This window comes from Pleurodeles waltl, chromosome 10 (genome assembly GCF_031143425.1).
Source record: "Pleurodeles waltl isolate 20211129_DDA chromosome 10, aPleWal1.hap1.20221129, whole genome shotgun sequence".
In the NCBI taxonomy this organism is placed as follows: Eukaryota; Metazoa; Chordata; class Amphibia; order Caudata; family Salamandridae; genus Pleurodeles; species Pleurodeles waltl.
Genome location: NC_090449.1, coordinates 1,002,352,483 through 1,002,378,695, shown reverse-complemented (window position 1 = coordinate 1,002,378,695; position 26,213 = coordinate 1,002,352,483). Strand labels below are relative to the sequence as shown.

At 46.7% G+C, this 26,213-nt stretch overlaps 1 protein-coding gene across 2 annotated transcripts in view; it reads left to right on the top strand.

Moving 5' to 3' along the window:
* Positions 1-26,213, top strand: part of PHKA1 (phosphorylase kinase regulatory subunit alpha 1) — a 967,577-nt gene that overhangs the window by 897,300 nt on the left and 44,064 nt on the right. For both annotated transcript variants that reach the window (XM_069211854.1, XM_069211853.1), the window contains one exon: positions 11,564-11,764. In XM_069211854.1, the coding sequence (XP_069067955.1) occupies positions 11,564-11,764 (201 nt within the window). The remainder of the gene's footprint in view (positions 1-11,563; positions 11,765-26,213) is intronic.

Below are 26,213 nucleotides of genomic sequence, written 5' to 3'. Positions count from 1 at the left end.
TAAAATGCAAGGTACTCCACACAGGTAAGTAAGGAACTTTGAATTAGAGCAGTAACATACACAGTATAGGTTAAAATGGCAATAAGCTATCTTAAAAGTGGACACAGTGCAAAAATCAAAAGTTCCTGGTGGAGGTAAGTATTGTTTAGTTTCTCAGGTAAGTAAAGCACTTACAAGTTCAGTCTCCTGGTAATAGGGAGCCCACCGTTGGGGGTTCAATGCAACCCCAAAGTCACCGCACCAGCAACACAGTGCCGGTCAGGGGCAGAGGTCAAGGAGGGCCCAAAACACATAGGTGCCCATGGAGAACAGGGGTGCTCAAGTTCCAGTCTGCTAACGGATAAGTACCTGCGTCTTTGGAGGGCAGACCAAGGGGCTTTGTAGAGCACTGGGGAGGACACAAACAGGCACACAAAACACACTCATAGCAGCATAGGGGCGGCCGGGTGCAGTGTGCTTAGCAGGCGTCGGGTTTTCAATAGAAGTCAATGGAGGGACCTGGGGGGTCACTCTAGCGATGGAGGCAGGGCACAGGGGGGCTTCTCGGGCCAGCCACCGACTAAGCTAGGCAGAGGGCCGCCTGAGGGTCACCCCTGCACTTGAGGTCGGTTCCTTTCGGGCCTGGGGGCTGCGGGTGCAGTGCTTGGTGCAGGCGTCAGGTTCTTTGTTCCAGGCAGTCACGGTCAGTGGGAGCCTCTGGATCCTCTCTGCAGGCGTCACTGTGGGGATGCAGGAGGGTTGTCTCAGGTTACTCATGAGGTTGCAGTCGCCTGGGAGTCCTCTCTGCAGTGTTTGTTCTCTGGAGCTCGATCCGGGGGCGTCGGGTGCAGAGTGTGAAGTCTCACGCTTCCAGCAGGAAGAGAGAGTTCTTTGAAAGTTGTTTCTTTGTTGCAAAAAAATGTTGCTGTTGGTGAACAGTGCCGCTGTTCTTGAGAGTTTCTTGGTCCTTCGGTTTCAGGGCAGTCCTCTGAGTCCTCAGAGATCGCTGGTCCCTGTCGGATGGGTCGCTGTGCAGGTTCTTTGAGTCTGGAGACAGGCCTGTAGGGCTTGGGGCCAAGTCAGTTGTTGCAGGACTTTCAGGTCAGCAGTCCTTCTTCTTTGTGTAGGTTGCAGGAATCTGATTTCCTGGGTTCTGTGTCGCTCCTAAATACTACATTTAGGGGTGTGTTTAGGTCAGGAGGGCAGTAGCCAATGGCTACTGTCCTGGAGGGTGGCTACACCCTCTTTGTGCCCCCTCCGTGAGGGGAGGGGGGCACATCCATAATCCTATTGGGGTAATCCTCCAATCTCAAAATGGAGAATTTCTCAAGGCAGGGGTCACCTCAGCTCAGGACACCTTAGGGGCTGTCCTGACTGGTGAGTGGTGACTCCTTGTTTTTCTCATTATCTCCTCCAGCCTTGCCGCCAAAAGTGGGGGCAGTAACCGGAGGGGCGGGCACCTCCACTAGCTGGGATGCCCTGGGATGCTGTAACAAAACGCATGAGCCTTTGAGGCTCACCGCCAGGTGTTACAGTTCCTGCAGGGGGAGATAAGAAGCACCTCCACCCAGTACAGGCTTTGTTCCTGGCCACAGTGACAAAGGCACTCTCCCCATGTGGCCAGAAACTCGTCTGGTTGTGGCAGGCTGGCAGAAACTGGTCAGCCTAGCACTAGGAGTTGGACTGGTTATTCAGGGGGCATCTCTAAGATGCCCTCTGGGTGCATTTTACAATAAATTCCACAATGGCATCAATGTGCATTTATTGTGCTGAGAAGTTTGATATCAAACTTCCCAGATTTCAGTGTAGCTGTTATGGAACTGTGGAGTTTGTGTTTGACAAACTCCCAGACCATATACTCTTTATGGCTACACTGCACTTACAATGTCTAATGTTTTGCTTAGACACTATAGGGGCATAGTGCTCATGCACATATGCCCTCACCTGTGGTATAGTGCACCCTGCCTTAGGGTTGAAAGGCCTGCTAGAGTAGTGACTTACCTATGCCACAGGCAGTGTGAGATGGGCATGGCACTCTGAGGGGAGTGCCATGTCGACTTATTCATTTTCTCCCCACCAGCACACACAAGCTGTGAGGCAGTGTGCAGTTGCTGAGTGAGGAGTTCCCAGGGTGGCATAAGACTTGCTCAGTCCTTAGAGACCTTCCCTGGCATCAGGGCCCTTGGTACCAGGGGTACCATTTACAAGGGACTTATCTGGGTGCCAGAGCTGTGCCTGTTATGGGAACAAAGGTACAGTTTAGGGAAAGAACATTGGTGCTGGGGCCTGGTTAGCAGGGTCCCAGCACACGTTCAATCATAACTGGCATTAACAAAAGGCAAAAAGTCAGGGGGTAACCATGCCAAGGAGGCATTTCCTTACAGTCCCTTTTGCTGAACCTCTCTCTGAAGTTCTTTTGTTCATCCTTTCTATAGCCCAGCAGGGCTCTGCTTTGGGCACCTTTAAAGGCTATTTATTTGCTATCACAGCCTTTCTTAGATTGCCAAACCATCCTTCTCTTTTGTTGGTAGATTATTTAAGGAACTCACCCATCTGTTTCCTCCCACTCCATTTATCATGCCCCAGTTGGACCTCAATCTTGTCCTCACTTATTTAATGTGTGCCTCTTCTGAGCCTTTACACAGTTGTCCCTTGCGGCTTCTTACTCTCAAGACTGCATTTCTTGTTGCCATCACCTCTGCTCACGGAGTGAGTGAGCTTCAGGCTCTTTCTTCAAAAACCCAATTTTTGTCTTTCTACCCTGACAAAGTGGTGCTACGTACAAGAACCTCCTTCCTTCCCAAAGTAGTTGCACTTTTTTATGTAGATTCCTTAAGGGACTCACCCATTTGCACTCCATTTATCATGCTCCAGTGGGACCTCAATCTTGTCCTCATTTATTTAATGTGTGCCGCTTTTGAGCCTTTACACAATTGTCCCTTGCGGCTTCTTACTCTCAATGCAGCATTTCTTGTTGCCATCACCTCTGCTCGCAGAGTGAGTGATCTTCAGGCTCTTTCTTCTAAACCCCCATTTTTGTCCGTTCACCCTGACAAAGTGGTGCTACGTACGAGGACCTCCTTCCTTCCCAAAGTAGTTACACCTTTTCATGTAGGCCAATCCATCACTTTGCCTACATTTTATGTGCCTCCACATCCTTCTCATGAAGAGGAGAGACTCCGCCTTCTAGATCCAAAAAGTGTGTTGACGTTCTACCTCAGTCATACCAAAGATTTCTGGGTGGACAATCAAGTCTTTGTTGGATATTTGGGTGCTAAGAAAGGGAAGGTGGTGCAAAAGTGTACCATCTCATGATGGTTACTAGTTTGCATCAAAATGTGCTATGTTTTGGCAGAAAAAGCAACTTACTGATGGCTTGCACACTCACTCCACCAGAGCAACTGCTGCTACCACAGAGTTAGGGCGCAGAGTTCCTTTCCTGGATATCTGCTAGGCAGCAATGTGGGCATCCCTGTACACATTCACAAATCATTACTGCCTGGACAGTCAGGTCCGCAGAGACGGCTGCTTTGTTCGTTCAGCCCTGCAGGACTTCTTTGTATGATCTTCGTTCGCAGCTCACCACCCAGGATGGTATTGCTTGGGTATCTATTCTAAGGTAAGGAATCTGGAACTAGAAGTCTCTATCAGATAAGCAAGTTACTTACCTTTGGTAACGATTTATCTGATAGAGACATATTCTAGTTGCAGATTCCTTACCAACTCACCCATCCTCCCTGCTTGCAAACTGATTTCTAGAGACAGGGATTCCCTTTTCAGGGCCTTAGCTCTGATGCTCCATTTTCAGTGTTTTTCATGTCTCCGTGCTTTGGTGTAGAAAGTCGTAAAAAGAAACTGATGTCACTGCGCCGAGGCGGCGCCTATGTATGACCCTGTTGTCATCACAGTGACCACGACACCAACGACGGACCGGAGTCAACCAACTCCACATGACAGTGCCCAAGGGTACCGCTCGAAGAAAAATCTCCGGATCCTGTCTGATGCTAAAGGTAAATTCTAAGGTAAGGAATTTGCAACTAGAATATGTCTCTACCAGATAAATTGTTACTGGAGGTAAGAAACTTGTTCGTCATGGCATATCCCTGGTGGTTCAGCATCTGGTGCGCTTTCTGAACGCCAGAGTAGACAACTTCATGCCGTCATTGCATGGTCGATCACGAATGACATCTCCATCCAGAGGTGGTGCAAGTTCTCTTCCAGCAGTGGGGAGAGCTTTGGTTAGATCTGTTCACCTCTGCATATCATGCGCAATGTCAGCTGTTTTGCACGCTGGAGTTTCCAAGGCAGCACTCGCTTGGCGACGCCTTTCATCTCGACTGGAACTCAGGCCTCCTATATGAGTTCCTGTCAATACCACTTCTGCTCAGAGTTCTCAAGAAGCTCAAGAACAACTGGGCCCAAGTAATCCTTGTGGCTCCAGACTGGGCATGAAGAGTATGGTATCCCGAGCTTCTGAGCATGGCCATCGATCCTCCACTAAAACTGCCTCTTCAGAAGGATCTTCTGTTGCGGCAGCAAGGGACAGTTCTGTACCTGAACCTATCCAGTCTCCACCTTCTTGCGTGGAGATTGAGCGGCAGCACTTGACAGTTTTTGACATTCCGCCCTAAGTCTTTAATGTTATTTTAACAGCCATGTGTCCCTCCACCAAAACGTATATATGTCTGTTGTTGGAACAAATTAGTGGCATGATTGACCAACAAGTCTGTTGATCCCCTTTCTGCACCTCTGTCTGAGATTCTTTTGTTTGTACTCTCTCTTGCCCAGCAGGGCTCTGCTTTGGCCATCCTTAAAGGTTATCTGTCTGTCATCTGTGCTTTCCTCAGACTACTAGATCAACCCTCCTTGTTTAAATCTCCTGTTGTTGGGAGGTTTCTCAAGGGGTGTACCCACATGTTTCCACCTACACCGTTCATAATGCCCCAGTGGGGCTTGAACTTGGAACTCACCTACCTTATGTGTTCTCCCTTTGACAGTAGACATGGTAATTGCAGTGTAGCCATATTAAGTACACAGACTGTGAGTTTGTCATTACAAACTCCACAGCTCCATGATGGCTTCACTGAAGACTGGGACGTTTGGTATCAAACTTCTCAGCACAATTAACCCACACTGATGCCAGTGTTGGATTTATTGTAAAATGAACACAGAGGGTATCTTAGAGATGTCCCCTGTATTTTTCCCAACCCTCTAGTGTAGGGCTGACTGGTCTGTGCCAGCCTGCCACTAACCAGGCCAGTCTGACCCGAGGAGGTGAGAGTCTTTGTGCCCTCTTGGGTTGGGAACCAAGCCTTCTCTCAGTGGAGGTGCTTCACACCTCCTCCCACAGGAACTACAACACTTGGTGGTGAGCCTCAAAGGCTCAGGCCTCCTGTTGCAGCACCTCTCGGCACTGCAGCTAGTGGAGATGCCCGCCCCCCTGAAACAAGCCCCAATTTTGGCAGCAGGTCCGGAAGGAAAAATTAGGAAAAACAACGAGGAGTGACCACTGCAGCTAGGACCACCCCTTGCAGAATCCTCCATCTTGTTTTGGGGAGGGACCAATAGGGATAGGAATGTGCCTCCCTCCTCAAAGTGGGTGGGTACAGGAAGGGTGTAGCCATCCTGAGGTACAGAAGCCCTCCTACCTCTGTAACACCCCTAAATCTAATATTTAGGGGCACTGCTGAACCTTAATCTCAAGATTCTTGGCGACCTCAAGGAGAAGAAGAACTGAAGAGCCGAGCCCAGCAGGGAAGACTCCAGACAACAACTAACATGGCCCCAGACCTCCCGGCCCGTCTGCAACTTCAAGGCTCCTGCTACAAAAAGGCGATGCATCCTGCAGGACCAGCAACCTCTACAAACCCCCAGAGGACGGCCTGCTCAACAGAGGACCAAGAACTCCCGAGGACAGCAGCCTTGTCCACAAGAAACAGCCCGGAAGGTCTCCAGAACCGCTCCGGTTCCGCGAGCCCTCCCTATTCTGCACCCAACACCATGGCCTGTGTCCAGGTGGCCCACCAGTCCAGAGTAGGTCTTCAGGCAATTCCGACCTCGAGTCCACCCTGGGTTGACCCCTCCTAGCCAACACAATGATTCCTGCAGCCTAAATCCCGGAGGACTCCCGAGACCACGACCAGATCTGAATAAGATTCCAGCTGCCCAAAGGTAACCCTGCAGCCCCCTGACCTTGGGGAATCCAACCAACAGTCCAGCAACGTCCAGCGGGCACCTCTCCTCCTTGTTCAGCTCTTGGTTTTTTGCAACCAACCCTCTGGACCCAACCTGCAGCATCTTTGTGACCCCCAGGGTTCCCCATTGAAAACCATTGGGTGCCCGATGCTGTGTGTGCACCCGGCTGCCCCTATGTGACTGAGAATGTGTGTTTGGTGCTGACATTTGGCCCTCCGGTGCTGACCTAAACCCCTAAGGCATGTGCCCTGAAGTTGCGGGTACTTACCTGTAACCTATTTTCTTCTGAGTGCCCCCAGTCCTCATGGGATTTCATTGAAAACCTGACACCAACTTTGACTTCTGCACCCCGCCGGCCCGGTGTTGCTCGTGGTACACTTTTGGGGTCAACCCGAACTTTGCCCTGTGGACATCCTAACACCCGAAGACTGGGATTGTAAGTTGAGTACTTACCTGCAAACTGTGCTAACACTGTTCCTCCCCTAGGACTGCATTGGTTCCTATGAGAAATTGCAGTGTCCACTTTTGAAATTGAAAAGTGTTACGTACTTCTAAATTGTTTTATCTGCAAAACCCAAACAAAGTGCATTTGATATATGTTTGATACAACGTACAACTGTACTAACCTGCAACAAAGATTGTTTTTGGATCGAGAAATAAAGTAACAAAATATATTTTTTGCTATAGAAAACCATTGCCCTGGGATTAGTCATTGTGTGTGTGCCTCATTTCTTGACTGTGTGTGTACAACAAATGCTTTGCACTACCCTCTGATAAGCCTAACTCAGCACTTACACATGAAAGAAAACACACAGTTGTACAAGAATAAAGGTACTTTATTTTTGGAACACAATACCACAAAATACTAGAAGGGCAACCCTCCAGTAGGAGGTAAGTAATATACTAAATATATACACTAGTAGTCAGAAATAGGCATAGAAAAGATTAGAAAACAGCAAATAGTGATAACCAATGTTGCCCCTAAGGGGAGCCCAAACCATATACTAAAAAAATGGAATGCGAACACAGGACCCCCACCTAGGTAAGTGGAATGTGTAGATGGGAGTACTAGAAAACCACAGAGGTAAGCAACGCAGTATATTACCACCACCACCGCCTCCCCTCCATGACTGGGAAAGGAGTAACTCATTGGAATTTCCTCAAACCACCCAAAAGGAGGAGAAGAAGAAAAAGAAGGCACCTAGAGATGACTGCCAGACACCAGCAGTGGATTCCTAAAGGAGAAGACCTGTGCAGAGAGGGGACCAAGTCCAAGAGTCACAGTGGAGTCCAGGAGGAGTAGGAGCTACTACCCACCCAGCTGTACTTGCAGGAGTTGGTCAACAATGAGGAAGAACAGGTCAGCATTGCAGCCCTGGAGCCAGAGAAGAGTTAATGATGGATGCGAAAGCTGTCCCATGCATGAGTGAAGATTGCAGACGGGTGTCGTGCAAGAATTCCACCAACAAGCCTTGGCAATGGCAAACTCGCGATTAGTGGAAAAGTGGTGCTGCCGGGGACCAGCAAGGCCCGGAGAGGGGGTCGCAGGGGACCCTCAGCGTTGCAGAGAGTCCACATGAACAGAAGCAGCACCCACAGGAGCCCCACAGGACAGGGACACAGAAGTCATAGAAGGAATCCTCACAGCACTGCAGGAAGGGATCCCACACCGCAGGAGAACCACGCAGAGGGATGTGCATCACAGGAAGGAGTGCTGGGGCCTTGAGCTGCACATCGCCTGAAGATCCCTCTGAGGAGATGCAAACAAGCCTTGGCAGCTGCAAGAGATGTGGTGAACAGGGGTACTGTCCTGCTTGGAAAGACAAAGGCTTACCTCCACCAAAGTTGGTCAGCTGGCAGAAAGGACCAAGAGGACTACTCTGGACCACAACTCGTGATGCAGGATCCATGCAGCTCAGGAAGAGAGGAGATCCACGCAGCTGGTCATCGTTGCAGCAGGTGCCTGCGGGTGCAGGGGAGTGACTCCTTCACTCCAAGGGAGATTCCTTCTTCTTTTTGTGTAGGCTGAAGACTTGCTGTCTTCTGAGGATGTACGGCCGGGGAAATTTTGCAAAGCTGGCAGGAGCCGTGGAAACAAAGTTGCAGAAGAGTCTTCTTTGTTGATTGCATCGTTGTTGGTTCCTGGAGGGTCCAGTCACGGTTCCAGTGGCCAGAAGTTAAAGTGAAGGTTGCAGAGGAATCCTGCTGGTGTCTTGCTAGCCGAATCTGAGGACCTACCCTGGAGAGAGACCCCTAAATAGCCCTGAAAAGGGAATTGGTCATCTAGCCAGGTGAGCACCTATCAGGAGGGGGCTCTGACATTACCTCCCTGGACTGGCCACTCAGATGCTACCAGAGTTCCTTGGCAAACTTGGAAACAAGATTGCAGAACCCAGGGACCCTCTGGAGGAGCTCTGAGCACCACCCCTGGGGTGGTGATGGACAGGGGAGTGGTCACTCCACTTTCCATTGTCCATTTTCGTCCCAGAGCAGGGACTGGGGATCCCTGAACTGGTGGGGACCGGTTTATGCACGGAGGGCACCAAATGTGGCCTTCAAAGCATACCAGTGGCTTGGGGAGGCTACCCCTCCCAAGCTGATCGCACCTTTTTTCTGAAGGGTGAGGGTGTTACTTCCCTCTCCCAAAAGAAATGCTTTGATCTGCCTTCACATGCTTGATCGGATCAAGCAGCAGGAGGGCAGAAACCTGTCTGAGGGGTGTCAGCAGCTTGGACTGCCCGGAAAACCCTGTAAGACTGGTGGTAGCAATGCAGGGGGTCCTCTAAGGAGTCCCAGAGTGCACGGAAACATACTTTCAATACATGCCACAGTATTGGGGTATGAGTCTGACATGTTTGATACCAAACATGCCCAGGTTCGGAATTACCGTTATGTAGCTGGACATAGGTAGTGACCTATGTCCAGTACACGCGTAAAATGGCGTCCCACACTCACAAAGTCCATGGGTGACTTAGTGACCTGGTGCAGTGACCTGGTAGTGAAAGGTTGCATGCACCCTTTTACGCAGTTTGCATTGCAGGCCTGCAGAATACTTTGCATGGGGCTCTCTATGGGTGGCATAATACATGCTGCAGCCCATAGGGATCCTCTGGTACCCCAATGCCCTGGGTACCTATTAACCATATATATACTAGGGACTTACATGAGGGTTCCAGCAGCCACATTTAAAGGAGAGAGCATAATCACTGGGGTCCTAGTTAGCAGGATCCCAGTGAACACAGTCAAACACACTGGCAAACAGGCCAGAATGTGTGAGTAACCATGCTAGACAGAGGCTACTTTCCTACAGTATATAGTATATACAGAGCCAGCGTCCTACAAGTGTTCTTTTGAAAATCTTTTCAACCTCAATAGAATAGTTGAACCTTAAAGCTAAAGTGAAATTATACCAGCTGGAGTGCCTCCAAAATCCCACAGAAAAATGTCAATAAGTACAGAAAAGTGTCAATAAATCGTTGGAGAATAAATATGAATAGGTACAGACAGATGTAAAAAAAAATCATACCATAAAACTAAAACCAGAGGCGTTACTTGTGATTCCCCTCACGAACTCCGTGGAACCGGCCTTTTTAATAGGAACCGGTGGTGATACTACTATTGATACCATGCTGATCTTCTGCTCAAGCTCAGTTTTTACTGGGCTGGAACTAGATTTTTCACGATGTTGGCAGTATGTATCCAGGACTGCACCTCTCTCCGTCATAACTTTTTCTCTGAACTTTAGAACCCAACACACCAATCGTTATTAGTCAAAATGAAACTACTGGACCTACTAACATTAATTACACTACAGAAAATAACTTCGAGTTGAAAGGCTGATATCCCCTTTCCTCCTCTTTGTGGTTCAGTATGCTTAACCCACACAATTGAAAGCGAAGTCACCAGCAGTCACAACTCCAAACCAAGAGGGAGGACTCCGCATTGAAGAGAAGGTTCTTCAGCCAACCAAAGAAAACGGGTCTACCCATCGCCTGCCGACCTGAAACCTGTTCTTTAGCCTTTATCAGTAACCAAACGCTATAATATTTAGTAGTTCCTACTACTCTTATACTTCCCACTAAATGCTTTCTCTTATTTTTATCATCCCTCTGGCTGGCTGTTTCTTGCCTTTACAAACACTGTTCCCTACGTGTATGTATGTATATTAATTCCCCAATAATGTTCCTCTCCACCCTCGAAACTCTCATCCCCTCTATTTGATCCTTCTTTGTGCTTGCACTTCTTCGACTGAGTATGATACTTAGTAATCAAAAATCACTTATATAAAAATGAAGTAGATGGTGTCTGGTTAATGCAGTTTCTAATAGACAAGTAAGGGTACATTTATCCTGAAGGCCATGTGGTGCTTGCCTGTCACGCCCCCCTGTCTTACCTCTCATGTGAGGTCCACAGTACGTCTCATCCATAACCCACTCAAGCAGTTTAATACAGCTGCTTCGCGGGGTTTTGGGGAAGGCAGAGGAGAGCAGCATGGAGGGAATTACTTGAATATAAAATGCTTCCGCTTTTTCCTGTGCTGGAGAGGTTACTTTAGTCTCCTGTAGCTGGCAAGAATGAGAGGTTTATAGAGATTTAGGCCTGGTACAAGAAGCTTTAACAGCCTTGTTTTTGCCGATGTTCTTCAGAGGAGTTCTGAAGGCCACGACCCCAGATGTGGGGTCACCAGATGACTCGCGTGGTGCCATCCGTTAATGCTGCCTAAATACATCTGGGTGCTGTTAGGTGAGGGGAAGCATCACGAATAGCTGCACTTACGTCTGTTGTCCAACTGCATACATTTGCTGTAGGTTTTGCTCCATACTTCAGAAAGATTTCCCCTTTCAACTCTGTTATTGGAAAGTGCAGTAGATGAGTTTGTTTGGTACCTGGGTGGTTCAGTCATTCTTTTGTTTGGGAACATATTGTAAAACAGTATCTCTTTGGTTTTGTATGTAGTTTTCATCCCGGACTCGAGTTTTGCTCTCACACATGTTTTGACAGAGGTTTCACGTGCAGGTCCTGAAATTCTGGGTTACTGTAAAGCTTTCGCTGTTTGCCACAGTTCTTCCTTTCTCATATGGTACAATGTTGGTTACCTGAGTTTGCAACATTTAAAAATGCATTTGAGGAAGCAGGTTTCTGTAATCAAAATAGGATGTCCGTGAAAAATATTATTTGAATATTCTCAAACTGATGATAACCCAAATTAGGGACTCTTCCCAATTTCCAGTCCATGGTTCACGTTGCTCCAGTTCTTCTGCCTTATAATTTCGATGTTGAGTACCACCAGACTTGCAGATGTGTATCCTGTTAATGTATGTGCCGTGGTTACAGATTGACTGTTCTAAGTGAAAACATCTTGTGTTCAAGTCTGTTTTCTCTTCCTCAGATGACTCCGGGTGAAATCAAGTTCTCAGTCCACGTGGAGTCTGTGCTGAACCGAGTTCCCCAGCCGGAGTACCGCCAGCTTCTGGTAGAGGCTATCCTAGTTCTCACTCTGCTGGCAGACATCGACATCCACACCATCGGGGGCATTATTCACGTGGAGAAAATGGTGCACATAGCCAGTGATTTATTTTATCATGACCAGGTACGTGACCCCAAAGCCCTTAGCACTGAAGTTTCAAACAACGCTCTCTTTCATTTTTTGCTAAGTTGAAAATGTCACAGGACAAAAAATAAGACAGCATTTTGAAAGCTTATATAAGGCTGCCTGTTACTTTGTGCCTGCCCGAATCCATGTCTTCTTTTGGCCTTACATTTCCAAATGTATAATTACTTTCCTATTGTGATCGATTCCTTGTGTCTGTAGAAAAGTATGTTACATATTTGTGTGCGAATGAAAACTCAATTCCCCCATCCCTGATTTCTGTTTCATAAACTGTAGGAAAGTGCCCTTTTTGGCATGGGTATCCCCCCCCCACCTTTTTACCTAATATTGATGCTGACTTGATTGAGAGTGTTCTGGGATCCTGCTAACCAGGGCCCAGCACCAGTGTTCTTGTTGAAAAATGCACCCAGAGGGCATCTTAGAGATGCCCCCTGTATTTTAGCCCAAACGTCTAGTGCAGGATTGACTGGTCTCTGCCAGCCTGCCACTTCCAGATGAGTTCCTGACCACATGGTGTGAGAGCCTTTGTTCTCTCTGTGGCCAGAAACAAACCCTGCACTGAGTGGAGGTGCTTCACACACCCCTGTGCAGGAACTGTAACACCTGGCAGTGAGCCTCAAAGGCTCAGGCCTCTTGTTACAGTGCCCCAGGGCACTCCAGCTAGTGGAGATGCCCGCCGCCCTGACAAAGCCCCACTTTTGGTGGCAAGTCCGGCAGGAAAATTAGGAAAAACAAGGAGGGGGGAATTCTCCATCTTCGTTTGGAGGACAGGGACCAATAGGGTTGGGTCTGTGTCCGCCTCCCCAAAGAGCGTGGACACCGGAAGGGTGTAGTCACCCTTAGGGACATTAGCCAACGCCCCTAAATTTAAGGGCTCCCCTGAACCTAGCTCGTCAGATTCCTGGCACCCTCAAGAAGAAGACAAGAAGAAAGAAGGACTGCTATGCGGACCCCCAGCAGAAAAGACTGAAGACACCAACTGACTTGGCACTAGCCCTACAGGCCTGTCTCCAGCTTCTGAAGCCCTTCTACAATAATGTGGCACATCCTGCAGGACCAGTGCCCTCTTAAAAGCCTCAAGAGGACTGCCTGCATCCCCGAGGACCAAGATCTCTTGTGGACAGCGGCCCTGTCCAGATAGAAACACCAGCAAAGAACTCCAGAACTGCCCCGGATCCACGAGTCCTGTCCACTCAGCACCTGATGCCCACGGCCCATGCCCAGGTGGCCCAACTGACTAGAGCTGATCCTCAGACAATTCTGACCTAGTGGCCACCCTGGGTTGACCCCTCCTGTCCAACATGACCTTGTCTGCCCCCTATATCCAGAGGACCCCCCTGACGGCAAGGGAACCAGACGTATATACCTGATGCCCAAAGGTACCTCTACATCCGCAACCGCCTGGCCTTGAGTAATCCGACCACCGGTCTAGCAACATCCAGCAGGTGGTCTCCTCCTTGTCCAGCCTTTGGTTTTCCAGAACCAACCCCAAACTTAACCTGTAGCATCTTTGTGACCCCTGGTGTCCCCCTATTGGAAAGCATTGGGAGCCCGATGCTGGGTTTGCACCTGGTTGCCCCGCGCAGCTGAGGGTGTTTGTTTGGGGCTGACATGTGGCCCCATGGTGGTCCTCCAAACCCCCCAGATCTGCCCTCTGAAGAAGTGAGTACTTACCTGCAAGCACGCCTGATTCCAAGTGACCCCAGTCTCCATAGGAGCCCATGTTAAATCTACCTCAATTTTGACCTCTGCATCCGGCCGGCCCTGTGTTGCTGATGGTGGGTGTTTGGGATTAACTTGAACCCCAACCTGTGGACATCCTCACCTCTGGAGACTAGAACTGTAAGTCTTGTACTTATTTGAAACTGTGCTAACTTTTCTTCCCCCCTAGAACTGTTTCCGCAAATTGCACTGTCAACTTTCAAAACAGATTATTTCTATTTACTCGAAAACCGTTTAACTTGCCAAATTGAAACAAAGTGGTATTGATACATATGTTGGATACTTACTTGCAAATGTACTTTTCTGCAACTTGAATCTTGTGGTTCTAGAGATAAAGTAACAAAATATATTTTTGTTATACAAATACAATTGGCCTGGAGTTAGTCTTTGAGTGTGTGCTTCATTTATCGCATGTGTGTACAACAAATGCTTTTCAAAACCCTCTGATAAGCCTAACTGCCCAACCACACTACCACAAAAGAGAGCATTAGTATTATCTTCATCTGATGATTACAGATTCCTTACCTTAAAATTTCCCCCAGGCATCAGACTGGATCAGGAGATTTTTCTTCGAGCAATACCCTTGCACGTCTGCAGGTGGCTTCGGTCGACTCCGCTGGCGTCGGGCGACTCTGCTGGCATCGTGGTCGTGGTGATGACGTCTGGTGTAGTATATAGACGCCACCCTCGCGCAGTGACGTCAGTTCTTTTTTTTCTGCGCCACGCACTAATCCGGAGAAGAGCTACCCTGACTTTTTTTGGCCAAATTCGACAGTTTTGTCTACTTTTTCTGTGAAACTTTGGTGCGTCAAGGATGTCCCCGAAGACCAGGTTCAAGCCATGCGAGGACTGTCATAGGACAATGTCGGTGATGGATCCTCATCAGGTTTGTCTGTGGTGTTTCGAGCGCGACCACGACCCGAAGTCGTGCTCCGAGTGCTGGGCCATGCACCCGAAGGCTTTGATGGAGCGGTCCCTAAAGCTAATGGCGGCCCGGCACTCTACTTCGCGTAGGTCCCAGTCTCTCTTGAGAGGAAGGTCTCGAGATTGGTCGCGAAGTCATCACTACTCGTCTTCTTCTAAATCAAGGTAAGAAGAAGAAGTGGAAGAAGTCCCATCATTCTCCGACTTCGCCACTTCGCTCGGCCACGCAACGCAGGAAGAGCGTCCATCCAAAAGGCCTCCGTCCTCAGAACCTGTGTCAGGGTCGGCTCCGCGCTTCCCTGAGTTTCCCGGAGCCAGAGCAACTCCCGCCCAGCTTAAAGAGTTTTATGAGGCCATGCGCCTCCTATTGGGGCGGTCCGACCCCGTTACGGCACCTTCGGGCCCAAGGGGTTCGGCTGAGAGGCCTTCGGGTTCTGCACCGGCAGCTTCGGCTCCAGCCACCGAGGTCACCTCCGGATCCGAGCGTGAATCCGCACCGGCGCCGGTCGCACCCTTAAGACCTTCCCCGGCACTGGGTCGATTATCGAAGCTCCCTACGTTGGAGGTGCCCACTATCGACGTCGACCCAATTCTTATCCCTGACGACTCAGAGTCGGAGCGGCATCGGCCAACGTCCCAGGTCGGATTTGGACCCTTTTTTTTATGGGTACGAATATGGGGAGGAATCGGAGGGGTCCCTGGACCCTTATGAATACCAGAATGACCCTGCTATTGACTGGGCTCTGGAATTGGGCAAAGCCAGTGGTCTGAATACTTCTCCTGACGCTGGCATGCTGTCTCCTCCTACTGTGGCTACGGCGGAGGGAGCAACTTATGGTATGGTGGTCAGTAGGGCAGCTGAGGTCCTTGGTGTCGAACTTCCCACTGTTGAGGTCAGGTCTAATCTCCTGACGGAGGTGCTTCAGCCTGGGGCTTCTACTTCAGAACCCCTTTTGCCGTTTAATGAGGCCCTCACCAATGTCCTTTTGGGTACATGGTCCAAACCTAACACAGGGGCTCCTGTGCATAGGACTATCGCACGCCGCCATCGGCCTGCTCCGAACGACCCTAAATTCCTGTCCCAACACCCCACGCCTGAGAGTCTTGTTATCCAGGTTTCCTCTTCTTAAGGCGCATTCCCTTCCGCACCCCCGGATAGGGAATCCAAAAGGCTGGAACAGTTTGGCAAGAAGTTGTTTTCTTCCTCCAGTCTTGCGCTGCAGTCTGTGAACACCGCATAACCACCCGCCAGGAAGTGTCAGTGAAACATTAAATGTACCATTCTGGACCCATTCGTCAAGCTGATCTTCAGTTGCATTTATATATTTTTGCCATTTATAAAACTTTGCAGGGGCAGGTATACTGGGCGTATTTAATTCTTTGATCTTTGCTAAGCCTAGACAACTTGTTTGTTGTACTGTTTCATTTAAGAATATAATTTGTACAGGTATCAGGCATGCTCTGCAAAAAGCCTCCTTCCCCCTTATTTGCCAATGTCTAGTTCCCCATACATTTTTCAAGTCAATCAACTTCAGCCAGTATTCATAGCCTTCTATAGACAACCGGTAAACAAAGGATTCAGAATATAAAAATTTTGTATTTGTCAATGATATATGTATATCTTTACTAGGGGGCAATTTAAAATAAATGACTCAGCCTTTTTTACATTATGCCCAGAAAAATATGTAAACTTTTCAGAATATGTTTTGGAACTCCCTTGTGGTGGAGTTAGACAATGTTCCCATTGTGCATAATTAAAAACTGTTTTGGGGCTGCTCGCTCTATGTATGAAATGGTGCCCATAATAATTATAGCAAAACATATCACCATAATTTTCTTTAAATTGATAAACATCTTTGTTTTCAATTACAGTATAATACTGCAATTCAGTCATCATAGAATCAACTGTTTTCACATCCCAATCATCAGAAACAATGCCTGGTATTATTATATCATTCATTGATAGTTGGAATACATATGGTATTTGAATAACTTCAGTGGGACCGTATATATCAAATATTACTTTATCCAAAACAATCCCATCAGGAATTGGTATTGCGGAAATGTTCATAAAAGATAAGTCTCTTTGGACCTTGTGTGATGAAAAATGTGGTTTTAGGACCTCATCCACCAGTTCAACTGTTGATTTCTCAGGAAGAAAATGACCATGTACTAATAAAAAGAAAGTGATAACAAAACCAATCCAAAGTAGGAAAGCTAGTACTGGAAAAACAAAATAGGTTATTTTAAGCCAGTTCATTAGCTTACGTGTGTTTGACAGTTCGGGTGTCGTATAGGCGAATGAGTCAGAGATGTCATCATTGATGTCGGCAAAAAATACCAGAAGCAGTTCGTGCAAAAGCTGGAGTTGTGTTCATTGGTGGAGTTGGTGTTTCTTGCTGGGGTACAGAATAAATCGGACCATCCGTTTGTGTTGAAGCTGTATCAGAGCGATCAACTATTTCTGTAGAATTTAATGTTAGTGGAACCAATGCAAGATCATTTTCCACCCTCCCCAAGCTCTGAGAGGTGTTGGTGTTGCTGCTTACAACTTGTAGAGGAACTTCTTGACCAGTAGTGAGAGGGATTCGGGAACTACCGGGTGTTCCTCTTGGTCTGCTGTGTAGGATCGACCACTTGGTGTAGTTTGACATTGTCGATGGAGACAAAATGATTTTCTTTGGCACCTGCTAACGGCTGTAGAATTACATTTCTGGTACCATGTATTCCCAAGACTGGGACCGGTGCTCGATAGGAAGGACCAAATTACTTTTTCACAGCAACCTTTTCACGTACTAGATCTCCGATTCTGGGAATCCAGCCGGTAGGCATTACAGGTACATCCTTGATTCCTGTGGAGGCAGCACTGATAGAAGAATTGTCATCACAGAACTGTTGCAATTCCTGTAAGACAGTGACACGTTCATTTTTGTCAAAAGGTGTTTCTGCCACCTCCACGCCAAGACCATCAAGATCAGGAACATACATTCGAGTTCTGAACAGGCACTCATATGAAGTACGACCCCCCCCCCAGGGACCTTCTAGGCAGATTAAGTGCTCTCTGAACTCCATACAGGTGATTAAGCCAACTGCGACCCGTACCTAAGACTCTGGATGTTAAGGATTGCTTTTAATCACTGTTTAATCGCTCCACAACACTATTTCCCTTGGGATGAAAAGTAGACGAGTACTGGAGTTGGACCCCAACGAAGCCATCCCTGAATGCCCTTGAGGCGAAAGCAGGGCCCTGGTCGGAGTGGAAAGCCGCAACCGCATATGTACTGTTAAAGACTCGCAAATCTTTAATAACAGTCCGAGCGTCAGCTTAGCGTTGTGGCCACACCCATAACAATCTGGGGTAAGAATCAACAGCAACTACTATGTACTTGTAGGCACTATCCAGTGTTAGGGGACCGCAATGGTCCAAGTACACACATTTTAATGGTTTATTTGAAATCAAGAGGGGTGTCTGCGGCGGGCGTTTGGCAGTGGAAACTTTGATTTGTTGGTAGATGTCACAGCAAAGGACATACTGTTTGATCTCTTTGTAGAGGCCTGGCCACCAATAGCGGGCTTGTAATATTGAAATTTTATTGTGTTGGGAATATCTCGTACCCCTACGCCTGGTATCTTAACCTCAGCATTCAGCATACCTCCCATGCGGTAGGAATATTTGTCAGGAAATCCTTTTGGATAGGGCGCACCATCCGCCGTAGCTGTCACGGCAGCCTATATGTCTGCGTCCGTTTTTTAACTCAAGCGAGTTACTGCAGCAACAGCAGCCACATCCACTGCTGACTTTGCGGCTTCATCAGCCAATGTATTTCCAGCAACGTGTATTCCAAAGCGCTGGTGTCCAAGTGTGTGTACAACATGGACATTTGGTAGCGTCTCTTTTAGATCTGCTACTTTCCCCCATAGAAGTCTGTGTTTAATAGTGTTGCCTTTAGAATCTCTGAACCCATTCTGGTGCCAATAATGCAGGTATTCATTGAAGGGCTGGACAGAATGATATGAATCACAAACAATCAGCGTTGGCTGTGCAGGATCGGTATGTTCCAGTGTTGTAGTTTGGACTCTTGCTCTGAGCAAGACTGCTGATTTAAAGATGACAGTACTTTTGTCGCAACTGTTATCCCAACCTTACCGGCTCACTAGCAGCACCTCACCAGAAACACAATAGTAAGAGGTGATTTATGGCAGCTGTTTACGCATGGACCCAAAAATAAGATATCTCAGGGAGTGTCGTGGTTAAACGGAGATTACCTTTTTCTCACAGATATATTATGTCTCATACAAACACAGGCAATGACACAGATGCAGTAGAGTTACAATAGTTTTTATTTAACATAACTGCAATTTGCGATAAGTTGCATGGACTGCAATGATTAGGATAATGAATAAAGCAAGTAACAGTATTGTGAAGACGAGAGTCATTGTTACGAAGACCCCCACCATTTTGCAATACATAAAAAAGATATATGAGATGGAATCTGCCCTAATACCCCAATGTGAAAAGACCTAACCTCCTACCTAAAGGAGAGCTGGGTTTGTTAAACCTAATCTGCCAATGCCGTGTCCATGAGAGGAGCCCCCAACCCTTGTTATTTTGATATGAGGTCTCTATCTCAGACTCTGCAGGGACACGAATACAGGGTCAGCGTCAAGACGACTGCAGCTTCGGTATCAGCGATGGTGGCGATGCCCTCTGGTCGTAATCCCTCTGATTATCTGTCTAAAGTGTGATGCATTTATACAGATCTACAAGGTCCCCTGACGTAGGTGTATTCCTAAACAATAGATAACAGATATGCTTGGGACGGCAATTAATATCAACAATCCCTCGAAAGTATAGAGAGGGAAAATCCCTAAGTGTGAACACCTACTGTTTGTTTGTCTTTGGTGCTTGATCTTGACGCCTTGGCGCAGTGACACTGATAATGTAACTCATAACAAGTGGCCTAACTATAAACAAGGCAGCCATCTTAGAAGAAATAAATAATTAAATGGTCTAAGACAGAGCAAGCTAAGTAGGTTAAAAGTCACTAGGTGACGGGGGCACGAGTCTACAAGCCAAAGGCTAAACTAACTCCTGTTATCCCATCAAAACAAACTAGGATTCACTACACCCTCCCCATTGCCGTAACAGGTATGATGAAGATACAGGAACCCAAATGCTAAAAGTTGCTTCTGAACTAAAAGCAAAAACAAGGTAAAAAAGCATTTGCATGTGTTAAAAATATGTTAAAACAAATCTGTTAAAATACATACAGAGATGTTAATGTCAACTATGACAAGTACAGCGTGCAACAGCGAATGTCAATTTAAATTCATAATTTGGAATCGGGAATGGCAAGTCAATTCATCAAATTATTTGTTATACGCATGATCTTGAAGAATGTCATCGAATTCACCAATCAAGGATCTCAAAAATGAGTCAACATCGTCCGAAGTTAAGTTGAGTGCTGGGCGATCAAACGGATCCACAGAGCAGAAGTGAGCCGTATTTCCTGGTGTATCATTATCCGTTGCAGTGTCCTCATCCATGGTAGATCTCACAACGGAAGGGTCATAGGTGGCCTCGCGGAGAAACCTCAGTCTCAAGGGGCATGACCGTGTATGAACCCTCATCGGGACATCAGCAGTTCGTGGTCCACAGGAGATGTCGGTGCAACAGCAAGACAGACCATAGGCAGATGTTCAAAGAGACACCATATGCAGCGGAAGACAGGTTGTACACACCAGAGAAGTGGCCAAAATGACAACGACCAGTTAAGCTCCAGTTCCACCAGCAAAGGTGCACCGAAGATTCGAACCATGCGCTCACAGCACAGTGGAGTTGGCGGGAGCGGCTCCATTGCTCTGCGTTGCTGGAAAGAAACAACCACTGAGAATCAGAAGAAATAGCAGTAGTAGCCCGCCAATCAAAGCCAAAATAATTGGAAAGCCACCAAACACACTTGAAAAGAGAGAATGAATGGCTGATGGGATGGCTCCGAAGACAGTCTGGAAGATGGACACGAAACCAGACCTGACAGCCTTAAAGGAATGAACAATCCCAGTGGTACTTGAAGCATTGAATATTCTGGAAACCAGCTCTCCAAAGTGTTTGGGGAAATTGGTATTTAAAAGGGATTGTATCTCGGCTGATGATCTCGCAATCTGGAGAGCATACGTCTCTTTTGCGGATGTCAAGGCGACCTGTTTCTGAAACAATAGCGCCTTTAGCCTACTCAGCTTGTCATAGTTCACATTAATAGTATCTATGTGGGGCCACATGTCAGATACATTTATCTCTCGTGTGGGGGGAAACAAAACATGTCCACAACACGTAACGACCTTCGTGACCGAGATTGCGTAGGCAATTCCAGGTCGCATGCCGCAACAGCTTTGATCGTTCAGTACCACATAACTTCCATTGGAAAGTACATGAAACACCGGACGAATCAAGGGGACGGGAGTACCCTTCAGAAAACAGGCCAAATTTGCGACCCCCACATTGCAAAGACCGTGAAGAGACACCTGTTTGCATATCATAGAATGACGAACAGCAGTCTCACATTCGCTTCCAGTAAGAAGGACCTCCCTTTCGCCGTTCAGACATCTATAGTCAAAGGGCAACTCCCACTCTTCCTTAATAAAGCTATCTCCTAGTTGCTCATAACGTCCCACTGCAAGATGTTTCAGGCAGCCCGAGAAACGAAAGGTCAAAATCGGTAAATTAATAATGCCGTGTAAGAGCCAGATAGTTGAAGGACTCTCTGCTACCGTGAAGGGCAACTTATCTAATTTCTCTACTTGAAGCAGGGTGAAACTAGCCTCCCTTTTAGCCATTGTCTCTTGTTACCTGGAAAAATTAAAAGCAGTGAAGAATTCACTCCCATTAATATACTTCCATGGAATGTGGCCACTTTTCAGTGTCTGCAACGTCCAACCTAGCTGCATGATGGAACGTAGCTGTGTTTGCCCATGATATAACCAGGACAAGTCTGTCTGAGTGATATCAATAGCAGACAACACTATATTTGATAGTGAAATAATCCTGTTGGACAGTGTATTCATGCCATTGTCGACAACAGCTAATGTTTTTTCCAAATTTTCCTTATCTAGTTGCCTTAAACGCGCAGCAGCCTCAATTTGGGCAAGTTTCCAAATTTCATTGTACATAGCATATAAAAATCTTTTTGAGTGCTGTTTTCCAGGACCCAGCAGAAAATCCTGCAAGTCTATATTTTCAGAAAGAGTGTTCAGGTGTTTCTTAACTGCGGCTAACGTGTTTGTTTGCACCCATTGCTGGCACAGCTTACCCACACTGTATGTTGTAACTATACCTGTTTGTTGACCTGATATAAAGCTAGGGTCTGGCCTGTTAATTGAAAAAACCCCTGAGGAGTTCAAGAAACGCCTTTGACACTCATTAGTGTCGGTGGGCCATACCAACCACCCGCCAGGAATGGAAAGTGAAGAATTATAGGTACCAGCCTTAACCATTGCATCTAGCCTGTCCTCTGTGACATTAAGGAAGTGGTGCCAGTCTTTAAATTTTGCCGGAGTGGGGATACTGGGCGTGTTCAGATCTTTAATTTTTGCTAACCCCAGACAGGATGTCTGCTCAATAGTGTCATTTAAGAAAATTATTTGCACAGGAATCAGGCATGCTCGAAACAAAGCCTCTCTACCCTGTATCTGCCAATCTTGTGTTCCCCATACACTTTTCAAGTCAATAGTGCTCTTCCAGTATTTGTAACCCTCAATCGAGAGCTGGGAAACAAAGGGATCTGAATAAATCAGTTTTGTATCTGTTAGCAAGATTTTCCTAACTTGTGCCTGAGGTATTTTAAAATAATACGACTCTGCTTTTCTTGTATCATGCCCAGAAAAGTATGTAAATTTATCACTATAATACTTTAGACTCCCCACTGGTGGCGTAGAACAGTGTTCCCACTGTGTGTAGTTCAATACTGGCCTGTATCTAGTGGCACGGTGTAGGTAGTGATGTCCCCAATTGTTATAGCAGAACATTTCCCCATAATTCATTGTATAATCATATACATCATCACTTTCAAAAGCGGAATAGTCCTTCATTTCAGTTAGCATGGAATCAACTGTTTGGACATCCCAATCATCAGAGACAACATCACGTGTAATTACATCAGTCATTGAGATTTTGAACACGTATGGTATTTGAATAATTTCTGTAGGCCAGTATATATCGAATGGAACTTTGTCCCACACAATCCCATCAGTAATTGGTATTGCTGTAATATTTACAGGGGACAAATCTCTTCTGACCTTATGTGAAAAATGATGTGGTGTTAAAACATCATCAACAGGCTCCACTGAGGAGCGATCAGCAATATAGTGACCATTTATGAGCAAAAAGAAAATAGTCACAAAACCAATCCATAAAAATAATGCAACAAATGTCAAACAGAACCACAAGTAGTTCCATGGGTAGATCAAATCTTTTGAAGCCATCGATACAGCTTACTACTTTTTGAAATATTGCCAATCACTGTAGAGGATGAATCCGAAGAAAAATCATCAATGTCAATGAAATAGCCAGAGGTAGTCTCTGTAAACACAGGAGCCGGTGCATTCTGATCCATCGTACGTGGAGGCTCTTGGTAGACAACGTCATTAGTCGTGGAAGTGTTTGTGTAAAATACAGCCAAATCTTGAAGCGGGGTGGTCACTGAAGATGTGACTTGAACCAACAAAAGTTCATTTTCCGCCCTCCCCATGGTCGAGGAAGTGTCTGGAACAGTAGTTGACATAGTTACATAGTCTGTAGTAGTGATGTTCATCCTACTATGTAGATAGATGTCCTGTTGGGTAGGGAGAGGGGATCGGGAACCACCCAAGGGACCTCCTGGTTTACTGTGAAGGATCGGCCACATGATGTAATTTGATGTCATCAATGGAGATGAATCTGTTCGTCTTAGAACCAGACAGTGGTGGTAAGATGACAGTCCTGGTGCCTTGTATTCCCAAGACTGGTACAGGTGTTCTGTATGATGGACCGAACTCCTTTTTCACATCGATTTTCTCATGAACCAGATCCCCAATTTTAGGAATCCAGCCAGTCAAAGTTTTCACCAATTCCCTTATTCCTAAGGTGGCAGCACTTGCAGATGATTTATCATCACAAAATTGTTGAAGCTCCTATAAAACAGTGAGACGTTCTTTTATGTCAAACGGTGTTTCTGCTGCCACCATACCAGGGGCATCAAGATCTGGGACATACATAGATATCCCAAAGAGAACCTCATATGGAGTGCTCCCCCCCTCCCCCCACGGACCGTCTTGGCAGATTATTCAGTGCCCTCTGGACCCCATATAGGTGGTGTAACCAACTGTGGCCTGAACCTAATACTCGAGCTGTTAAGGACTGCTTTAGATCACGATTCTGCCTCTCCACGACCGAATTTCCCTCGGGATGGTATGGTATGGAGTTCAACACCCATTGTCCCCATGGTGTCCCTGAATGCCTTAGAAGCAAATGCAGGGCCCTGGTCCTAATGGAATGCTGCAACCGCATATGTACCGATAAAGATCAGCAAATCTTTTATAACAGTCCGGGCGTCAGACGTCTGCTCTGGCCATACCCACAGGAATCTAGAACAGGAATCCACAGCCACTAAAATGTATTTGTATGCACCATCAGGCTGTAAGGGACCACAATGGTCTAGGTACACACACTGAAGTGGCTTGTCAGACACTAAGAGGGATTTCTGCGGAGGGCGTTTGATATTAGAGCCCTTAATCTGCTGGCAAATGTCACAGCAAAGGACATACTGCTTAGTTCGTCTGCATAGACCAGGCCACCAGTAGCGTTGCTGTAGAATTGTTATTGTGGCCTGTATACACCAGCATGTGCAGAAGCGACACCCTCATGTGCTGCTGTAATCAGCTCTAATCTCTGGTCTTCACTGGGGATCACTCGATCTCCAACCCCAGGAATCTTTGTATAAGCAACATTCTGTGCACTGATATGGTAAGTATAGTTTGTAGGGTATCCTTTCTGAAGGGTCTTGCCTACAGCCGAAGCTTTAACGGCAATCAGTATTTCATTATCCAATCTCGTCCGAGAACGAGTCACTGCAGCCACAGAAGCCGTAGCTACTGATGCTTTGGCCGCTTCATCAGCCAACATATTACCGGCAACGTGTATTCCTACACGTTGGTGTCCTAATGTATGGACTACATGGACACACGTTAGCTTATCCTTAAGATCAGCCACCCTCCCCCACAATGTTTTGTGTTTAATGGTGTTCCCTTTTGAATCTCTAAACCCGTTCATTTTCCAATGATTGAGATATTCATTGTATGACTGGATGCAGTAATATGAGTCACAGACTATCAAAGTCTGGCTTCCTGTCTCAGTATGTTCGAGCGCTAGAATAAGAGCTTTAAGCTCAGCCAACTTTGCCGTGCAGTCCCCTAAGGTCTGCGTGTAGGTATTGTAAGGGTGGAAAACTCCATCTTCCATCACTCCGCTCACAGCTGCGCAAGCTGCCGAGTATTGATGTTTAGTACCTACAGCCGGTTGTGCGGAACCGTCAGTGTATATGATGGTATGGTAGCTCTCTAGTAGCAAGATATTTAGAGGAGCCGGATACTCTTGGTCATACTGGAGAAATTCTTGTGTTTGAAGTCTTGGATCAAATATATAATCGACATCAGTGGCGGTCAGAGACGTTGCCCATTGAATCCAACGTGGATGTAATGCCTTAGCGTTAGGAACGCTCGCTTTAGTGACAGCCTCTAAGGCCGGCACCGGGGAGACAACAATAATACATTTCCCCTGGGCAAGTGGCCTCTCTTTTATGATGGCCATTTGAACTGCCGTCAGAATCTTTTCAGTAGGTGCAAAACGTTGTTCAGCATTAGAGTATAAATGTGATTTATATGCTATTGGTATCATGTCATCCTCATTAAAGGTGACATAAGTAAATTCAAGGGCACCAGCAATTATTCTGATGACCAAGTTTGTTTTATTGTCACGTGTGTGTAAGTGTTTAGCTTCTAGCATGTCCTGTTGCATGGCCCTAAGGATGTGTGTGTGTTCAATCGTCCAGCGTCTGCTAGAAAAATTGGTCTGAACTAAGTCATAAAGTTGTTTGATGCGTTCCGCATAATCTGGAATGTATGTTCTACCAAAATTAAAGAAAGCCAGTAATGACTGCAATTTCTTAAGTGTATTTGGAGGCTGTAGTTGAGCACATTTCTCCAGAAAGTGCAGGGCTAGGCTCTTCCCTTCGTTTGATAGCTCATATCCCAGAAATAATACGTTAACAAAGGCTATCTTGCTGTTCTTAAAATTGAATTTATAACCGAGGTCTGCAAACCCCAAAACGATCCGATCGACCCTCGCAAGATGAATGTCGAGGACGTCGTCCGTGAGATATATGTCATCCACATAGGACAATGCTTCGGAATCAGTATCATGTAATATTGATGTTACACGGGCTGAAAACAGGCCTGGGCTATTTTTTATAGCCTGGAGGTAAACGACAAAAGCTTTTCTGAGAGCCAAAGGAAAATGCACTTAGGTCCCGACTTTCATGTGCTAAATTCTGGCAGAAGAATCCATTAGATATGTCTAATGTTGTTTTATATTTTTTACGCACTATATTGTTTATCAGTGCTGTGCAAATTTTGTATAGCATATGTGCGTGTATGACTATTTAAATGTCTATAATCAACCACTATCGTATATGAATGGTCTGGCTTTGCAACGGGGAATAACGGATTATTCATTGCAGATGTACAGAGTTCA